Source organism: Macaca nemestrina, chromosome 20 (genome assembly GCF_043159975.1).
Source record: "Macaca nemestrina isolate mMacNem1 chromosome 20, mMacNem.hap1, whole genome shotgun sequence".
Lineage (NCBI taxonomy): Eukaryota > Metazoa > Chordata > Mammalia > Primates > Cercopithecidae > Macaca > Macaca nemestrina.
Window position 1 is genome coordinate 10320925 of NC_092144.1, and position 20590 is coordinate 10341514.

At 53.3% G+C, this 20590-nt stretch overlaps 2 protein-coding genes across 7 annotated transcripts in view; both read left to right on the forward strand.

Annotated features, from left to right (window-relative positions):
• The window catches only part of C20H19orf38 (chromosome 20 C19orf38 homolog), a 36749-nt gene extending 25147 nt beyond the window's left edge, over positions 1 to 11602 (forward strand). For 4 of the 5 annotated variants that reach the window (XM_011728586.3, XM_071086622.1, XM_071086623.1 and 1 more), the window contains 3 exons: positions 1414 to 1457; positions 4391 to 4428; positions 11064 to 11602. In XM_011728586.3, coding sequence (XP_011726888.2) covers positions 1414 to 1457; positions 4391 to 4428; positions 11064 to 11213 — 232 coding nt within the window. In that variant the 3' untranslated portion in view covers positions 11214 to 11602. The remainder of the gene's footprint in view (positions 1 to 1413; positions 1458 to 4390; positions 4429 to 11063) is intronic. The other variant, XM_071086624.1, reaches the window with a different exon arrangement.
• A 2399-nt stretch (positions 11603 to 14001) lies between these two features.
• LOC105473883 (coactivator associated arginine methyltransferase 1) overlaps positions 14002 to 20590 on the forward strand; it is a 53118-nt gene continuing 46529 nt past the window's right edge. For both annotated transcript variants that reach the window (XM_011728086.3, XM_071086620.1), the window contains exon 1: positions 14002 to 14334. In XM_011728086.3, coding sequence (XP_011726388.2) covers positions 14115 to 14334 — 220 coding nt within the window. In that variant the 5' untranslated portion in view covers positions 14002 to 14114. The remainder of the gene's footprint in view (positions 14335 to 20590) is intronic.

Genomic DNA, 20590 nt, shown 5'->3' on the forward strand with positions numbered 1-20590 from the left:
CCCACAGAGGGAGGTTTGGGGATAGAAGGACACTTCCCTGGCGGGGTGGGCACTCCTTGCCCCCCCACAAACAGCGCCTCCTGGTGGGCATGCTGCATAATGGAAACAGGTGCCATTTATTAAGTGCCTCCTGTGTGCTGGAGGACTGTGCTAGGACTCTCTGAAGCTGGAGCTCCTTATCCTTATGGCAGCCCTGGAAACAGGCACTATGAATAGCCCTGTTTTACAGAAGAGAGGACTGAGGCTCAGCGCTGAGTCACAGAGCGAGCAGTTTGCCCAGGGAAAGGCCCTTCCCCATACCCCTTTACCCCCAGCTGCCAGAAAATGGTCACAATCACTCTAGATACCCACAAGCAGTTTCTAAAGAATGCCCCTGGGTGGCCGGGCGCCGTGACTCACGCCTGTAATCCCAGCACTTTGGGAGGCCGAGACGGGCGGATCACGAGGTCAGGAGATCGAGACCATCCTGGCTAATACAGTGAAACTCCGTCTCTACTAAAAATACAAAAATTAGCCGGACGTGGTAGCTGGCGCCTGTAGTCCCAGCTACACGGGAGGCTGAGGCAGGAGAATGGCGTGAACCCAGGAGGCGGAGCTTGCAGTGGGTGGAGATGGCGCCACTGCACTCCAGCCTGGGTGACAGAGCGAGACTCCGTCTCAAAAAAAAAAAAAAAAAAAAAATGCCCCTGGGGTTGTGCGATGCCCAATTGCACTGTAGGCAATGGCCCAGGTTCCTGGGCGCCAGGATGTCCTAACTGGCCCTGGCCTTAGTTTCTCTCCTCTGAGAGTGGGGAGACATCCTGCTGCCTGGTGGTAAAGACCTGCTCTGGAGATTGAATCCCAGCTTCACCTGGCTGTGGACCTCCTACCCAGAAGAATATATATATGTATTTTTTTTTTAGACGGAGTCTCACTCTGTCGCCCAGACTGGAGTGCAGTGGCGCAATCTCAGCTCACTGCAACCTCCGCCTCCCGGGTTCAAGAGATTCTCCTGCCTCAGACTCTGGAGTAGCTGGGACTACAGGCATGCACCACCACACCTGGCTAATTTTTGTATTTTTTAGTAGAGATGGGGTTTCATCATGTTGTCCAGGCTGGTCTTGAACTCCTGACCTCAAGTGATCCCCCGCCTCGGCCTCCCAAAGTGCTGGGATTACAGGTGTGAGCCCCCGCACCTGGCCCAAGAGAATTTCCATGTTTTTTTTCTTTCCCCGGCCGAGGGGCTGTCCTACAGTGTGACAGCTCCAGAAATCAGGATGTTACTGCTTTTCTGTGAGGAAGACCCATCGGTCAGTGGGTGGGGAGCAAAGGCTATGTTTTGGTTGTGGTTTGGGGCTAGAGCTTTCCCAATCAAGCCTCCTGACTCAAGGGGCAACCCTGGTCCCTGTCACTTTCTCCTGAATTCCTTTGCAGAGATCGAGAATCCTGCTGGGCCCAGATTAACTTCAACAGCCCAGGTCTGTGCCTCCACACTCCTGACTCCGGTGGGGAAAGGATTACACCTCCAAATGCCATCAGACCTCATCACACGCCACTCAAATTTCTGTGACTGCTTGTTCCCTTTAGGGTCAAAACACACCCTCACCACCTCTTCCCCTGGGTTCTCACCTTCTCTCCTTTAACTTAACCTAAAGGTCACCTCTTCTGGGAAGCCTTCCCTGACTCCCTAGACAGGGTCTGTGCCTGCTACTTACAGGACCCCAGGACCGACCATTCTTTTTACCCCTTGGTAGAAATACAATTAGGTGGCCTGGTGCGGTGGCTCACGCCTGTAATCCCAACACTTTGGGATGCCGAGGCAGGCGGATCACAAGGTCAGGAGATCGACACCATCCTGGCCAACGTGGTGAAACCCTGTCTCTACTAAAAATACGAAAATTAGCTGGGCGTGGTGGTGCGTGCCTGTAATTCCAGCTGCTTGGGAGGCTGAGACGAGAATCGCTTGAACCCAGGAGGCAGAGGTTGCAGTGAGCCAAGATGGCACCACTGCACTCCAGCCTGGTGACAGAGCAAGACTCTGCCTCAAAAAAAGGAAGAAAGAAACAAAAATGGGCCGGGCGCGGTGGCTCAAGCCTGTAATCCCAGCACTTTGGGAGGCCGAGGCGGGTGGATCACGAGGTCAGGAGATCGAGACTATCCTGGCTAACATGGTGAAACCCCGTCTCTACTAAAAATACAAAAAAAAAAACTAGCCGGGCGTGGTGGCGGGCGCCTGTAGTCTCAGCTACTTGGGAGGCTGAGGCGGGAGAATGGCGTGAACCCAGGAGGCGGAGTTTGCAGTGAGCCGAGATCACGCCACTGCACTCCAGCCTGGGAGACACAGCGAGACTCCATCTCGAAAAAAAAAAAAAAAAAAAAAAAAAAAACCTCAAAAAAAGGAAGAAAGAAACAAAAATGAAACAGAATTAAGTGATCATTGGGTGCTTGCATATTTAATACTCATTTCCTCTGCTGGACAGCCAGCTCCATGGGGAAAGGACCGTGTCTATCTCGGGGACTCTGGGGCCACACTTGCCTTCCAGAGCATGTCATTCTGCCAGCTTCCCCAAGGGGGTGAGAGGCAGCCAGTCTGTCATGTAGGATGTTCTCTTGAAGGCACCCCAAGCAGAGAAATGTATTCTCTGTATTTCATTCCTGGTCTGACACACACATTTACTGAGCACTTCCTGTGTGCTGAGGTCTGGGAGGGTCCTTTTATAACCAAGACAGATGTGCGCTCTGTGCACAAGCCCATTCTCCAATGGGGAACAGCCTGTGGTAGCACCAGACTGTGTCTGGGACAAGGCAGGTGGTCCCCTGAGGAAGTGATGCTTTGCTTTTTTTTTTTTTTTGAGGCGGAGTTTCACTCTTGTTGCCCAGGCTGGAGTGCAATGGCACAATCTCGGCTCACCACAACCTCCGCCTCCCAGGATCAAGCAATTCTCCTGCCTCAGCCTCCCTAGTAGCTGGGATTATAGGCATGCGCCACCACGCCTAGCTAATTTTTGTATTTTTAGTAGAGACGGGGTTTCTCCATGTTGGTCAGGCTGGTCTCGAACTCCCGACCTCAGGTGATCCACCTGCCTCGGCCTCCCAAAGTGCTGGGATTACAGGCGTGAGCCACTGCGCCTGGCCTCCTTTTTTTTTTTTTTGAGGCACAGTCTAGCTGTGTTGCCCAGGTTGGAGTGCAGTGGCCTGATCTCAGCTCACTGTAACCTCTGCCTCCCGGGTTCAAGCGATTTTCCTGCCCCAGCCTCTTGAGTAGCTGGGATTACAGGCGTGAGCCACCATGCCCAGCTAATTTTTGTATTTTTAGTAGAGGTAGGGTGTCACCATGTTGGCCTGGCTGGTCTCGAACTCATGACCTCAGGTATCTACCCACCTCAGCTTCCCAGAGTGCTGAGATTACAGGCAGTTACAGGCATGAGCCATCGCGCCCAGCCCTGTTTTTTGTTGTTTTTGTCTTTGTTTTTGAGACAGAGTCTTGCTCTGTCACCCAGACAGGAGCACAGTGGCTCAATCATAGCTCACTGCAGCCTTGACCTCCTAGGCTGAAGTGATCCTCCCCTCTCAGCCTCCTGAGTAGCTGGGACCACAGGTACACACCACCACATTCAGCTACTTTTTAAATTTTTTTTTTCTAGAGACAAAGAATTGTGTTGCCTAGGCTGGTCTTGAACTCCTGGGCTCAAGTGATCCTCCCTCCTTGGCCTTCCAAAGCATTGGGATTACAGCCGTGAGCCACCTCACCTGGCTAGAAGTGATGTTTAAGCAGAGACCTACAAGAATGGGTGATGGAGGCCAGGTGCAGTGACTCCCGCCTCTAATCCCAGCACTTTGGGAGGCCGAGGCAGGCAGATCTCTTGGGGCCAGGAGTTCGAGACCAGCCTGGCCAACATGGTGAATCCCAATCTCTACTAAAAATATAAAAATTAGCTGAGTGTAGTGGTGCATGCCTGTAATCCCAGCTATTAGGACGCTGAGGCAGGACAATCATTTGAACCCAGGAGGCAGAAATTGCAGTGAGCCAAGATTGCGCCATTGCACTCCAGCCTGGGCAACAGAGTGAGACTCCTTCTCAAAAACGAGAAAAAACAAAAAAATAGGTGATGGAGCAATTGGAGGAGAGCCTGGGGAGGAGGAGGAGCTGGCAGGTGCTCCTTCTGGAAGGCCTGAAATAAGATTCCCATTTTCCCCAGGGCAGTGAGATCCCCCCTAGGAAGGCTGTGTGTAGAAGGACTAGGTTCCGTTTGTAGCTGTGAACAGTTCACCATGCAGAATGGGTTGAAAGGGCACCATAGAGGATGCTGGGAGATGGACCCCAATTGCTTCCCTGTGGGCGGGGATGGCAGGGAGCAGGGAAGTTACAACTGGTCCCCAGTCCTGGGTTTTCTTTCTCTTTCTGTTTCAGACATGTCCTTCGATAACTCCCTGTTTACCGTCTCTGGGGTGAGTGGTTCTTTTTCTTGGAACCAGTTTTCTGCTGACCGTCCTACCTGGAGAATGGGGCGGGCTCAAGGGGCACCACGAGGCTAAGTTGACCTGCTGTCTCTAAGCTGCGGGGGGCAAAGAAAAGCCCAGAATCACTAAACAGGGACTTGGTGAGCCAAGCTTTGGCTCTGAAAAATCCCAGGGGGTGTGGGGATTGAAGGTGGTGACGTCAGGCTGTTGTGTGGCCACAGGCAGGCCTCTTGGGGGTATGTCCTGGCCTGGTCAGTGCTGCCTTTGGTCTCAGTCTTTACTGCCCCTCAGAATGGTGACAGAGGATTCCGGGTGACCTGGTGGCCTCTCTGAGGTTATTCATGGAGACTTGTGACAATCTGATGCATGCTGTGATCAGTCCCCTCTGGGTATAAAGAAAATGAAGTTGCTGGGCATGGTGGCTCACGCCTGTAATCCCAGCACTTTGGAAGGCCAAGGTGGGCGGGTCAGGAGTTTGAGACCAGCCTGACCAATATCGTGAAACCTCATCTCTGCTAAATACAAAAAATTAGCCAGGCGTGGTGGTGCATGCTTGTAATCTCAGCTACTTGGGAGGCTGAGACAGGAGAATCACTTGGACCCAGGAGGTGGAGGTAGCAGTGAGCCAAGTTTGAGCCATTGCACTCCAGCCTGGACTACAAGAGCAAAACTCCATTTCAAACAAAGAAACAAAAAAGTAAAAATGCCAAGATTACCCCAAAATGTAGCTGTGCAGAGAGTCCCACAGACCCAGGTTTAAATCTCAGCTCTGACACTGTGTGACGTTGGGGAACAATATCCCCCAAAAGCAGAGGGGAGGAATTTTTTTTTATTTTTTCGAGACGGAGTCTAGCTCTGTTGCCCAGGCTGGAGCGCAGTGGCATGATCTTGGCTCACACAACTCCCGAATCCCAGGTTCAAGTGATTCTCATGCCTCAGCCTCCCAGGTAGCTGGGATCACAAGAACATGCTACCACACCCAGCTGATTTTTGTATTTTTAGTAGCGACGGGGTTTCACCATGCTGGCCAGGCTGGTCTCAAACTCTTGACCTCAGGTGATCCACCCGCCTTGGCCTCTCAAAGTGCTGGGATTACAGGCGTGAGTCACCATGCTGGCTGGCTGCGGAAGCTGCTTTAGACAGGAGATCAGGAAAGTCTGAGATGGGTGACAAGCAGGAGGTGGGGAAGATTGGGGATGATTGATCCAGGCTGAGGACACATTTTTGGCACAGCCCAGGAAGCTGGGGTGGAGCGAGGAGTCGGAGGGGACCCCATGGGGAGCTTTGACTTGACCGCTATTGAGCTGGGAGCCTGGGAGGGTTCCCAGTATAGGAGGGAGGGGACCGGATTCAGGTGCATACAGGCGCCCTCTGGTGGCTTCTGCAGGGAGGACAGATTTGGGGAAAGCAGGGATCAGGGGAAGGCAGGAGCCTGGAGACTGAAGAGCAGGGCCAAGGGTGCACCAAGGGGTGGGTGGTTTGGCCCAAAATGTTGGCAGTGGAGTTCGAAGAAGTGATCAGATGCAGGTTAGGGGAGAGAAAGCACAGAGCTCGTTTTTGATGAGGGGGCCAAAGGAGAAGAGGGAGGCCAAGGAGGGCGAGGCTTGGAGGGTCAGGAGCGTAGAGTCGTCCACGGCCTGGGAGCAGATGGAGAGGGGAGTCTGCAGTTCCGGAGAGAGGTCAGTTCTAGAGATAGACTAGGAGTGCGCGGGATACAGATGGCAGGAAGGAAGGGGGCTTGGCATGGGCCCGTGCAGCCCTCTGAGGTCTTTGCTTCCAGAATAAATCCTGAGGCCATAAGAAAAACCCGGCAGGCAGGCCTCGATTTAAATGTTTCCATGAGAATCCACACTGCGCAGAATACCAGCCTGGTGATGCCCCCTCTCCCCACTTTTTGAGGTAGTTTTTATTTATTTATTTTTGTTTGTTTGTTTGTTTTTTGAGATGGAGTCTTGCTCTGTCACCCAGGCTGGAGGGCAGTGGCATGATCTCGGTTCACTGCAACCTCCGCCTCCTGGATTCAAGCGATTCTCCTGCCTCCGCTTCCTGAGTAGCTGGGATTACAGGTGCCCCCCACCACGCCTGGCTAATTTTTGTATTTTTAGTAGGGATGGTTTTTCACCATGTTGGCCAGGCTGGTCTCCAACTCCCGACCTCAGGCGATCCACCTGCCTTGGTCTCCCAAAGTGCTGGGATTACAGGCGTGAGCAACTGTGCCCAGCCTTTTATTTGTTTTTACTTGTTTTTTGTTTTTTTCTTAAGGACGAGGCGTGGTGGCTCATGCCTGTAATACCATCACTTTAAGAGGCTGAGGTGGGAAGATTGCTTGAGCCTGGGAGGTTGAGTCTGCAGTGAGCTATTATTGCATCACTGCACTCCAGCCTGGGTGACAGAGCAAGACTTTGTCTCAAACAAACAAAAAATGTCAGTATGAAAAACATTCACCTGTCAAAATATACAATAAAGTTTTCTTACTAAGTCACACTTCTTCATCCATTGGTATTCCTTTCTGCAGACATGCAGGTAACCACTGTTAGCAGCTGCATGTGGCAAACACACGCAGAGGTGGATCTGTACCTTCACCTACCACCCCTGCCAATTTTTTTTTGAGACAGGGTCTTGCCCTGTCTCCCAGGCTGCAGTGCGCGGTGGCACCATCATAGCTCACTGCAGCCTTGATCACCTGGGCTCAAAAGATCCTCCAGCCTCAGCCTCCTGAGTAGCTGGGACCACAGGCATCCACCACCATGCCCGGCTAATTTATTTTTATTTATTTATTTATTTTTCTTCTTTTTATTTATTTATTTTTCTTATTTTTATTTTTATTTTTTATTTATTTTTTGTTGTTGTTGAGACGGAGTCTTGCTCTGTCGCCCAGGCTGGAGTGCTGTGGCCGGATCTCAGCTCACTGCAAGCTCCGCCTCCCAGGTTTACGCCATTCTCCTGCCTCAGCCTCCCAAGTAGCTGGGACTATAGGCGCCCGCCACCTCACCCGGCTAGTTTTTTGTATTTTTTTAGTAGAGACGGGGTTTCACTGTGTTCGCCAGGATGGTCTCGATCTCCTGACCTCATGATCCGCCCGTCTCGGCCTCCCAAAGTGCTGGGATTACAGGCTTGAGCCACCGCACCCGGCCTATTTTTATTTTTATTTTATTTTTATTTATTTATTTTTTTTTTGAGACGGAGTCTCGCTCTGTCGCCCAGACTGGAGTGCAGTGGCGCGATCTCGGCTCACTGCAAGCTCCGCCTCCCGGGTTCACGCCATTCTCCTGCCTCAGCCTCCCGAGTAGCTGGGACTACAGGCGCCCGCCACCACGCCCGGCTAATTTCTTTTTGTATTTTTAGTAGAGACGGGGTTTCACCGTGTTAGCCAGGATGGTCTCGATCTCCTGACCTCGTGATCCGCCCGCCTCGGCCTCCCAAAGTGCTGGGATTACAGGCTTGAGCCACCGCGCCCGGCCTATTTTTATTTTTAAATTTTATTTTATTTATTAATTTTTTGAGATAGAGTTTTGTTCTTTTGTCCAGACTGGAGTAAAGGGTGGCATGATCTCGGCTCACTGCAACCTCCTGGGTTCAAGTGGTTCTCCTGCCTCAGCCTCCCAAGTAGCTGGGATTATAGGCACCTGCCACCATGCCTGGCTAATTTTTTTTTTTTTTTTTTGAGACGGACTCTCGCTCTGTAGTCAGGCTGGAGTGTAGTGGCGTCATCTTGGCTCACTGCAACCTCAACCTCCTGGGTTCAAGCGATTCTCCTGCCTCAGCCTCCCAAGTGGCTGGGATTACAAGCGAGCACCAGCACGCCCAGCTAATTTTTTTCTTTTGTATTTTTAGTAGAAATGGGGTTTCACCATGTTTGTCAGGCTAGTCTTGAATTCCTGACCTCAAATGATCTACCTGCACTGGCCTCCCAAAGTGCTGGGATGTCTTTTTTTTAACATACAGTTTCACTTTGTTGCCCAGGTTGGAGTGCAGTGGTGTGCTCTTGGCTTGCTGCAACCTCTGCCTCCTGGGTTCAAGAGTGAAAAAAAAAAAAAAAAAGTTCTTCCTTTTTTTTTTTTTTTTTTTTTGAGACACGGTTCTCACTCTGTTGCCCAGACTGGAGTGCAGTGGTATGATCTCGACTCACCGCAACCTCCGCCTCCCAGGCTCAAGCGATTCTCCTGCCTCGACCTCCCGAGTAGCTGGGATTACAGGCGCCTGCCACCACGCCCGGTTAATTTTTGTATTTTTAGTAGAGACGGGGTTTCACCGTGTTGGCCAGGCTGGTCTCGAACTCCTGACCTCAGGTAATCCTCCTGCCTCGACCTCCCAAAGTGCTGGGATTTGCCGGCCTGTTCTTCCTTTAAAAAGGAATCAGGCCGGGCGCGGTGGCTCAAGCCTGTAATCCCAGCACTGTGGGAGGCCGAGATGGGCGGATCACGAGGTCAGGAGATCGAGACCATCCTGGCTAACACAGTGAAACCCCGTCTCTACTAAAAAATACAAAAAACTAGCCGGGCGCGGTGGCGGGCGCCTGTAGTCCCAGCTACTCCGGAGGCTGAGGCAGGAGAATGGCGTGAACCCGGGAGGCGGAGCTTGCAGTGAGCTGAGATCCGGCCACTGCACTCCAGCCTGGGCGGCAGAGCGAGACTCCGTCTCAAAAAAAAAAAAAAAAAAAAGGAATCATATTCTATTGTATGGATGCACCAAGTTTTGTTGACGGACACTTGGGTTGTTTCCACCTTTTGGCTAGTGTGCAGAACCCTGCCATGACCATGAGTATGCAGATTTCTTTTGGAGTCTCTGCTTTCACTCTGGTTTCCTTTTGAAGCCTTATACAGCTTTGTTGTTGGCTGAAATGATAAGGCAGCAGCTGACCTGTCTCTAGCTTTCCCCATTACCTTGCTGAGGGTGTCTGATATGCAACTTTGTAACACCCTTTCAGGTGGGATCCACTATTTTCTTTTTACAAACAAGGACATTGAGGCTGATAATGGGCCTAGGGTCACCCAGCTTGGGAGGAACAGGACTATGGGTGGAACCCCCAGACTGATGTCAACTGAGTAGCTTCAGTTCTAGAAGTTCATCTCTCCTTAACTAGGATCAGAGTCAGAAACCTCCAAGGCAGAAGAGGTGGTAGACTTTTGAGGAATGTTTTGCTCAAAATGGGAAGGGAAGAGGAGATAATATTATTTATTTATTTTATTTTATTTTTATTTTTTATTTATTTGTTTTTTTTGAGACGGAGTCTCGTTCTGTCACCCAGCTGGAGTGCAATAGTGTGATCTCAGCTCACTGCAACCTCCGCCTCCCGGATTCAAGCCATTCTCCTGCCTCAGCCTTCTGAGTAGCTGGGACTACAGGCGCTCGCCACCACGCCCGGCTAATTTTTTGTATTTTTAGTAGAGACGGGGTTTCACTACGTTGGCCAGGCTGGTCTCGAACTCCTGACTTTGTGATCCACCCACCTTGGCCTCCCAAAGTGCTGGGATTACAGGCATGAGCCACCGTGCCTGGCCTTATTTATTTATTATTATTATTATTATTATTTTTTTTTTTTTTTTTTTTTTTTTTTTGAGACAGAGTCTCGCTCTGTCACCCAGGCTGTAGTGCAGAGGCGTGATCTCGGCTCACTGCAAGCTCCGCCTCCCGGGTTCACACCATTCTCCTGCCTCAGTCTCCCAAGTAGCTGGGACTACAAGTACCCGCCACCACGCCTGGCTAATTTTTTGTATTTTTAGTAGAGACGGGGTTTTACCGTGTTAGCCAGGATGGTCTCGATCTCCTGACCTCGTGATCCGCCTGCCTCGGCCTCCCAAAGTGCTAGGATTACAGGCGTGAGCCACTGCGCCAGGCCAATATTATTCATTTTTTATTTATTTATTTTTTGAGACAACGTCTCACTCTGTTCCCCAGGCTGGAGTGGAGTGCCAGGATCTCGGCTCACTGCACCCTTCACCTCCCAGGTTCAAGTGATTCTCCTGCCTCAGCCTCCCGAGTAGCTGGGATTACAGGCCTGTACCACCACACCCAGCTAATTTTTATATTTTTCTGAGAGGGTTTCACCGTGTTGGCCAGGCTGGTCTCGAACTCCTGACCTCAGGTGATCCACCGCCTCGGTCTCCCAAAGTGCTAGGATTACAGGCCTGAGCCACCGCGCCCAACAGAGGAGATAATATTAACAGTTGTGTTCACTTAGCAAAGAAGAGCTTATGATGTGCCATTTGCTTTATCTGTTTTACTCTTTTAAGCCTCATAAGCAGCCCTTAGCTGGGCATGGTGGCACATGCCTGTAATCCCAGCTACTTGGGAGGCTTAGGCAGGAGAATCGCTAGGAAGTGGTGGGTACTAGCATTCTCCCCATTTTGCAGAAGGGGAAACTGAGGTATAGAGAGGTTAAGCCACACAACTGAGGTTACACTGCTATAAAGTGATGGAACTGGGGTTTGAATCCAGGCTCTCTGGTCCCCAATTTAGCAGAGAGGAAGGCAGGAGAAGGGAAGACCAGGACAGGTGGGTGTGGGTGGAGGCAGGATGAGAGGAGACCTGCTGGGCAGAGTCTCAGGCTCAGAATATGGAGAAACCCTAGATCCTGAAACCCCAAATCACCCACTTCTGTGTTTCTTCTTCCATTGACAAAGAAAACGATGCCAGAAGAAGACCCGGCCACCTTGGATGATCACTCAGGCACCACTGCCACCCCCAGCAACTCCAGGACCCAGAAGAGACCCACTTCTACGTCCTCCTCGCCTGAGATCCCGGAATTCAGCACTTTCCGGGCCTGCCAGTGAGGCTGAGGTCTGGGGGCCCCCTCCTGTCTCCAGGCATTTGGGGACCTGAGGTCCTTCCAGCTACTTCTAGGGGGGCTCTGTCGGCTGCTTTCTCAGGGAATTGCACAGAGGAAAGGAAGGGGATTTTCATCACAGAGGAGTGGGAAAGGGAACACAGGCATGGGCCTGGCACTGGACAGACAACACCTTCAGCTCCTCAGGACCACCAGAGAAGATGTCAGGACCCCTTCTTGTCCCCCAGCTGGGCCATAAGAGGTCTCAGGTCTCTGCACACCCCTGGAATTCCTCCCTTCCCTGCTGGGTTTTTGAGCATAGGGTGCCCTTGGGTGTGTTGTGTGTCTGCCTGCTGGCTTGCTTAAGTTATTAATTATAACACGGGTCAAGGTGTTCCCAGGCCTCTATGGAGTGGAATCCTTCAAGCTGGGGACCTCTGGATCCCATGGTTGGATGGCTGGGGGGTGAGGCATGCCTGAATTCACCAAATTTGAAGCGTCTCTCAGGGGCAGTCAGGGTGGTGTATGCGGAAGCTCCTAGGGGTGTGGGGAGTGCAGCAGTGCCATGCCGGGGTCTCTGCAACAGTACTTGGATTAGAGGGTTTAGGAGGTGGAATGACAAGGGCGTAGGGGTGGAGGGACATGAAGGAGAATGAGGGCCCCTCGCAGTGGCTCACACCTATAATTCCAGCACTTTGGGAGGCCGAGGCAGGAGGATTGCTTGAGCCCAGGGGGTCGAGGCTGCAGTAAGCTGTGATGGCACCACTGCACTCCAGCTTGGGCAACACAGTGAGACCCTGTCTCAAAAAACAAAAGGGGGGCCGGGCGCGGTGGCTCAAGCCTGTAATCCCAGCACTTTGGGAGGCCGAGACGGGCGGATCACGAGCTCAGGAGATCGAGACCATTCTGGCGAACACGGTGAAACCCCGTCTCTACTAAAAAATACAAAAAAACTAGCCGGGCAAGGTGGCGGGCGCCTGTAGTCCCAGCTACTCGGGAGGCTGAGGCAGGAGAATGGCGTAAACCCAGGAGGCACAGCTTGCAGTGAGCTGAGATCCGGCCACTGCACTCCAGCCTGGGCGACAGAGCAAGACTCCGTCTCAAAAAAAAAAAAAAAAAACAGGCCGGGCGGCTGGGAGGCCGAGGCGGGTGGATCACGAGGTCAGGAGATCGAGACTATCCTGGCTAACATGGTGAAACCCCGTCTCTACTAAAAATACAAAAAAAAAAACCAGCCGGGCGTGGTGGCGGGCGCCTGTAGTCTCAGCTACTTGGGAGGCTGAGGCGGGAGAATGGCGTGAACCCGGGAGGCGGAGCTTGCAGTGAGCCGAGATCACGCCACTGCACTCCAGCCTGGGAGACACAGCGAGACTCCGTCTCAAAAAAAAAACGAAAAACAAAAAAACAAAAACAAAAGGGGCCGTGCACAGTGGCTCATGCTTGTAGTCTCAGCACTTTGGGAGGCTGAGACGGGCAGATCACCTGAAGTCAGGAGTTGAAGACCAGCCTGACCAACATGGTGAAACCTCGTCTCTACTAAAAATTAAAAAATTGCTGGGCGTCGCTACTAAAAATTAAAAAATGCCTGTAGTACCAGCTACTCGGGAGGCTGAGGCAGGAGAATCACTGGAACCCAGGAGGTGGACGTTGCAGTGAGCCGAGATGGAGCCATTGCATTGCAGCCTGGGCGACAGAGCGAGACTCCGTCTCAAAAAAAGAAAAAAAGAATGAGGCGTAAATGAGGTCTAGGGAAGAGTTAAAGCTGGGGCTGGGAAGTGGCCCAAGCCCACTGTATCGCCCAAAAGGGATGGAGTCACCCAAAATGAAGGGGGATGCGGAGAGAAGACGGGTTCGTGTGGTGGGAGAGGGGCCCTGCGCCTGGCCCGGCGGGACTCAGCAATGTTGGAGGAGGGGCTCAGAGGGGAGGAGGTCAAAGGATATCTTGTGCGAAAGGAGACAAACATTAAGGATTAAGAAGGGAGTGTGGGCAGAGATGATGGGGAAGGGAGGAGGATCGGTCGAATGTCGGGGAGGTGTCCTTTCAACCCGGCTCAGGTTGCGCCTGGAGGTCAGGGCTCATCGGAAATGGTCGGTGCGCGGGGCCGGGGTAAGAGGTTGGGGCCAAGGGGTGGGGGCGTGTCCCGGGCGCTGGCCACGCCTTTTCCCCCGCCCGTCCCCAGAGCGGGGCGCCTGACAAAGCGAGTCCGGGTGGGAGGGCGCGGACAGGTACGCGGGCGGGGCCTCGTTGCGGCTGGGCCCCGCCTCCCTGCGGGCTGCCTCACAAAGCCGGGAGGGCGCGAGGGGCGGGGCCCGGTCTCAGGGGCGTGTCCATGTCGGGGCAGGGAAGCCGCATCACGAAGCGCGGCTGCTCCTGCGGGGCGGGGCCCAGGGCGTGTTCGCGCGACCGAGCACCGCCCCCGCCATCCCAGCACCGCCTCACTCGAAAGCAGCCGTTAATGAGGCGCCAGCCTGGGGGCGGGGCCCAGTCTTCCGAGGGGCGTGTCCTCGCGCCCGAGCACCGCCCCCGACGTACCCTCCCGCCCCGCAGTTCCCGGGCGGTGGAGCCACCTCACAAAGCGGCGACCGTTCTCGCGGGGCGGGGCGAGGCCGGTCCCGCCCCACGGGGCGCCCTCTCGCTCGCTCACTAGCTCCCCGCACCGAGGGCGGCCAGCAGGGGGCGCTGCGCCACGGGGCCGGGTCGCGGCGACGGTGGCGGTGGCGGCGGCAGCGGCGGCGGTGAGGCGGCACGTGGCCGGCAGGCGGCGCTGCCCGGCTCGGCCTCGGCCTCGGCCTGCACGGCGGCGGCGGCAGCGGCGGCGGCAGCGGCGGCGGTAGCGGCGGCGGCAGCGGCGGCGGCCTGGGCCCGGGCGCAGCGGCGGCGGCGGCGGGGCCTGGAGCCGGATCTAAGATGGCAGCGGCGGCTGCGGCGGTGGGGCCGGGCGCGGGCGGCGCGGGGTCGGCGGTCCCGGGCGGCGCGGGGCCCTGCGCGGCCGTGTCGGTGTTCCCCGGCGCCCGCCTCCTCACCATCGGCGACGCGAACGGCGAGATCCAGCGGCACGCGGAGCAGCAGGCGCTGCGCCTCGAGGTGCGCGCTGGCCCGGACGCGGCGGGCATCGCCCTCTACAGCCGTGAGTACGGGGCCCCGGGGCGGGCGCAGGGCCGGGGCTGCGCACGAGGCCGGCCCGGGGCGGGGGCCGGCGGGGAGGGGCCCTGAGCGCGGGGGCCTGGCGTGGGGTCCCTGGGGCCGAGCCGGTGGCCCGCAGGGAGGGAGCGTGGAGGGCCGGTGCCAGGGGACAGAGAAAAGAGGGCGTGCTTGGTGGTTGGAGGGGCGAGGTGCCCAGAGTGAGCAGAGAAGCGCGAAATGGGGAGTGAGGGGCCAGAGATTTGGGAGGGATGGGTGGGCAGGAAGTGGGGGGCTCTGAGTGGAAGGGGAATTTGGAGGACGCCAGGCGTGGGGGGCTTAAGCGTGGGGGAGGGAGGCCCGGGGTGCGGGGGAGGTGGGTGTCTCGGGGGCGGGTGTGGCCGCCTCTGCAGGGAGGAGGGTGGGGCGTGGGCGGCCCGGGATCCCTCTGGGGACCCCCTGGATAGCTCAGGACGGTCGGAAAGTGTTCGCTGGTCTGTGGCGCCCGGGAGGACCGAGTTCCACCGCTGTGCGAGGCGTGGTGTTCAGGACCCCTGAGTGGGAAACTTAGGGACCTGAGGAGAGGGCCTATGCGAGGACGGTGGGAGACGCAGGATGAGCTCCTCGTGGAAACGTGGACGGGACGGGCCCCTTCCTGATGCCGGGCTTCGAAGCAAGGGGTAACAGCCTCCTCCCGTCTTCTTTTGGGGGATGTGAGAAGCTGGTTACATTTTCCGAAGCTGCTTTCAAAACTGACATTTCACTATGGGGGAAAGAAAATCACAAATGTGTTTGCCAGCACCCCCCACCCCCGCTCCCAGTCTTTGTAGTTCATTCTTCTTGTTACTCCTTTTCTTATCTGTTTTCTTTGATTCCTCGTTCACATTTTGCTACTCTGTGTCATTTGGCTTTGTCTCTCGGGGCTTCTTGCACTGATGCCCCGGGGAACCCCTCAGGAGGCCTCTAGCTGGCTTGGGTCCCGTGTGAATTTTTTGCCACTTTGGGAACAGCCCGATTAAAGGAAAGCCCGAGGAGCAGTCCGTTCACACTGGGTTTTCCCTGCACCTCGACTTTGAAAACGTGGACTAAAGGAGTTGTGTCTGCCACCCGAGGGTGCCGTCCCTTTTTGCTGGGGCAGAGCCTGGGTCTTCTTGGCCCAGATGAGAAGAGGGGAAGGAGGGTATTTCAGAGTTCTAGGCAGACACTCAGCTCAGCAGAACCCCAGATCATAAGCAAAACCTATTCACTGGGCAAGCATTGGTGGCCAACTCTGTCCTGAACAGAACAAAGTGGTGCAGCGTTTCTAAAACTAGGGTCCCGGGGCTTAGCCTCAAAGGAGTTCCGGGAGAGTTGGCTATCATTTTTAAATAAACCTTTGAAAAATGTTTTTAGGACCAGGCGCGGTGGCTCAGCACTTTGGGAAGCTACGGTGGGAGGATCACTTGAGGTCAGGAGTTCGAGACCAGCTTGGCCAACATGGTGAAACCCCGTCTCTACTAAAAATACAAAACTTAGCCAGGCATGGTGGCGTGTAGTTCCAGCTACTTGGGAGGCAGAGGCAGGAGAATCACTTGAACCTGGGAGGCGGAGGTTGCAATGAGCTGAGATCATGCCATTGCACTCCAGCCTGGGAGACAGAGCAAGACTCCGTCTCAAAAAAAAAATTTTTTTTAGGAACAATTTTGGTTTTATAGATGTATTGGCAACATAGCGAGATGTTCTTATCATCTTACTCTTGGAGTAACATTTAGTGTTTGTGTTTGTGTTTTTGTTTTGTTGATACTCTTGAAAGTATTATTTGTTATTAAGACAGCACTTCTCTTTGAGAGGTAATTGGTAACTGAAACATTTTTTGTTATTAGAGACAAGGTTTCGCTATGTCACTGTGTTGCCCAGGCTGCTCTCCAACTTCTGAGCTCAAGTGATCTTCCTGCCTCCCAGAATGCTGGGATTACAGGTGTGAGCCACCCCACCTGACCGGAAACATTCATAAAAAGGAGAAAGTCCACATTCCTCAGAGATCCTCAGTCCCAGATGATATATCTTTAGGGGTCTGAAAGAATTTTTTTTCCCACTTTTTCCTTTTCTTTCTTTCTTTCTTTCTTTCTTTCTTTTTTTTTTTTTTTTTTTTTTTTTTTTGAGACAGGGCCTCACTCCATTGCTAAGACTGGAGTGCTGTGGTACAGTCTCAGCTCACTGCAGCCTTGACCTCCAGGGCTCAAGTGATCCTCATACCTCAGCCTCCCCAATAGCTGGGACCATAGGCGTGTGCCACAACCAGCTAATCTTTTGTATTTTTTGTAGAGAAAGGGTTTTCACTGTGTTGGCCAGGCCGGTATCAAACTCCTGGGCTCAAATGATCCTCCCTCCTTGGCCTCCCATAGTCCTGGAATTACAGGCGTCAGCCACCGCGCTGCCCCTCTTTATCCTTAAGTAACATTGGCATGGAGATAAAAAGCATGGGTTCTTGGCCAGGCATGGTGGCTCACACCTATAATCCCAGCACTTTGAGAGGTTGAGGCAGGCGAATCACTTGAGGTCAAGAGATTGAGACCAGCTTGGCCAACATGGCAAAACCTCATCTCTACTAAAAATACAAAAATTGGCCAGATGTGCTGGTGCCTGCGCCTGTGGTCCCAGCTACTCCAGAGGCTGAGGTGGGAGGATCACTTGAACCAGGGAAGCAGAGGTTACAGTGAACTGAGATCGCACCATTGCATGTCAGCCTGGGTGACAGAGCGAGATCCTGTCTCAAAAAAAAAAAAAAAAAAAAAAAAGCATGGGTTCTGGAGTTGGAGGTGATCAGTGCTGGGTGTATTAATTTCCCATGGCTGCCATAACAAATTATGACAAATTTATGGTTTAAGACAACAGGAATGGAGTCTCTCTCAGTTCATGGCCAGAAGTCTGAAATCACGGTACTGGCAGGGCCACACTCCCTGGGGAGGTTCTACGGGAAAATCCTTGCGTCTTCCAGATTCCAGTGGCTCCAACTGTTGCTTGATTTCCTTCAGAAAAACTCCAGTCTCTGCCTGTATCTTCACTCCTGTGTCTTGTGTCCTCTTCTTTCCTTTTTTTTTTTTTTTTTTTTTTTTGAGACGGAATCTTACTCTGTCACCCAGGCTGGAGTGCAGTGGTGCCACCTTGGCTCACTGCAAGCTCTGCCTCCCGGGTTCACATCATTCTCCTGCCTCAGCCTCCCAAGTAGCTGGGACCACGGGTGCCCGCCACCACGCCCAGCTAATTTTTTGTATTTTTAGTAGAAACGGGGTTTCACCGTGTTAGCCAGGATGGTCTCGATCTCCTGACCTCATGATCCACCCACCTCGGCCTCTCAAAGTGCTGGGATTACAGGCGTGAGCCACCGTGCCCGGCCCTTTTTCTTTTTAAGTGAGATGGAGTCTCACTCTGTTATAGGCTGGTCTCGAACTCCTAGGCTCAAGTGATCCTCCCACCTCAGCTGTTCTTTTCTTTTCTTTTTTTTTTTTCTTTTTTTGAGACGGAGTCTGGCTCTGTTGCCCAGGCTGGAATGCAGTGGCGCGATCTCGGCTCACTGCAAGCTCCATCTCCTGGGTTCACGTCATTCTCCTGCCTCAGCCTCCTGAGTAGCTGGGACTACAGGCGCCCGCCACCACGCCCGGCTAATTCTTTGTATTTTTAGTAGAGAGGGCATTTCACCATGTTAGCCAGGATGGTCTTGATCTCCTGACCTCGTGATCCGCCCACCTTGGCCTCCCAGAGTGCTGGGATTACAGGCGTGAGCCACTGCGCCCGGCCCCAGCTGTTCTTTTTTTATAAGGACGTTGGGGATTGGATTTAGGGCCCACTTATATCTAGGATGATCTCATCTCAAGATCCTTATCTGCAAAGACCCTATTTCCTAATAAGGTCACCTTCACAGATTCCAGGGGTTACAACTTGGATGTCTGTCTTTTTTCTTTTTTCTTTTTCTTTTTTCTTTTTTTTTGAGATGGAATTTTGCTCTTGTTGCCCAGGCTGGGGTGCAGTGGCGCGATCTTGGCTCACTGCAACCTCCACCTCCCAGATTCGAGTGATTCGCCTGCCTTGGCCTCCCAAAGTCCTGGGATTATAGGAATTAGAGGCATGCACCACCATGCACAGTTAATTTTTTTTGTATTTTTAGTAGAGACAGGGTTTCTCCATGTTGGTCAGGCTGGTCTCGAACTCCTGACCTCAGGTGATCCGCCCACCTCGGCCTCCCAAAGTTCTGGGATTACAGGCGTGAGCCACTGCCACCAGCCTCACGCATGGTTGATTTTTAAGTTTCTTCTAGCGATGGGGGTCTCACTATTTTGCCCAAGCTGGTCTTGAACTCCTGGGCTCAAGCAGTCCTCCTGCCTTGGCCTCCCAAAGTGCTAGGATTACAGACGTGAGCCACTGTGCCTAGCCAATAAACATTTGTGTCCATGTTACTGACAGCAGTGTTCATTGGTGTGGCATGGGAATGAGCTAGCTTTTCTAGAAGGAGCCCCGTATGCTCCAGGGCTGCCCCACTGTCTTGGCTCACCGGCCATGGGAGGGACTCCTGTACCTAACATAGGAGGTCCAGGAGAGGCATGTGATGAGGAGGACTTCCAGCCCCGTTCCTTGATGTCTGCACCCTCCAGGGGAAGGATGACAGCTGCAGAAGGGTCTGTATCAGTCACTCTGTAGTGAACAGTTACCCTACCCAGCCCTTCTTGCCATCTGAAGTCACCCTGGCCTACGTCCATGAGATTGGCCAAATGGCAGCTACCAACACCAGGCCATTTTCCCTGGGCAGAGGGGGAGGCCCTTTGGCGTGTTCTTCCTGGGCTTCAGGAAGCTTTGGCATGGCCTCTGGAGTTCCTGGGCATAGGCTGCCCTCCCTTGGAAAGGAGGCAGTTTCTCAGGGAGGGGTGCCGGGAAAGAGAACAGAACAAACTCTCGCTTCCCCAGCCCCGTGGCGCTCTTTCTGGAAATGACTGTGTTAGTTTTCTTTCTTGGTCAGCACGAGTCAGTGTGGCCGGTTCTCAGGACTCTCCCATCCCCTTGGCTAAGAAGCTTACACAGCAGCCTGGGCTCTGTCAGGGGTCAACTTCAGTTTGTGGGGGGCTGCCAGGGGGTGGAAAGTTCAGAGAAAAACCCTTTGTCCAAAGAAGGTGAAGAATGGCCTGCTGTCACTGAACCGGGGACCCTTGTGACTTCCTTTGGTTACACTCCTGGGATCCCCCTGGCAGCTGGGGGACAGAGAAAGTTAGTAACCCCAGAAAGGCATTTGTGTTTCAGTGGTGCCTGCATGTTGCTAATGGATATTGTCATTTATTGAGCATTTACCATGTACCAGACTGTACATAAACTTGTGCTGACTCAAAATGCTTGACCTTGGGGGCAGCTAGGGAAAGGGCAGTGGTGTAAATTAGGCCTATAGGCCAAATTGAGCCTGCGGCCCATTTTTAATCTGTGTTTGTATTTTATTATTGAGACAGAGTCTCACTGTGTTGCCCAGGCTGGAGTGCAATGGCATGGTCTTGGCTCACTGTAACCTCCACCTCCCAGGTCCAAACGATTCTCATGCCTCAGCCTCCTGAGTAGCTGGGATTACAAGCCTGTGCCACCATGCCTGGCTAATTTTTGTATTTTTAGTAGAGATGGGGTTTCACCATCTTGGCCAGGCTGGCCTCAAACTCCTGACCTCAAGTAATCTGCCTGCCTCAGCCCCCCCAAATGCTGGGATGGGATTACAGGTGCGAGCCACCACTCCCAGCCTGTATTTATTTATTTATTTATTTATTTATTTATTTATTTATTTATTTATTTTGAGATGGAGTCTTGCTCTGTCGCCCAGGCTGGAATGCAGTGGCACGATCTCGGCTCACTGCAACCTCTGCCTCCCAGGTTCAAGCGATTCTCCTGTCTCAGCCTCCCGATTAGCTGGGATTACAGGCGCATGCTGCCATGCCCGGCTAATTTTTTGTATTTTAGTAGCTCACTGCAGCCTCTGACTCCTGGGCTCAAGTGATCCTCTGGCCTCAGCCTCCCAAGTAGCTGGGACTACAAGCACATGCCACCACCCTTGGCTAATTTAAGCAATTGCCTTAATTGGCTAAATTAAGACAGGGTCTTGCTGTGTTTCCCAGGCTGGCCCTGAACCCCTGACCTCAAACCATCCTCCTCCTGCCTGAGCCTCAGAAGTAGCTGGGATTATAGTCACGAACCACTGTGCCCGGTGTGGCCTATTTTTATACAAAGCTAAGAAAGGCGTTTACGTTTTTTGAGAGATT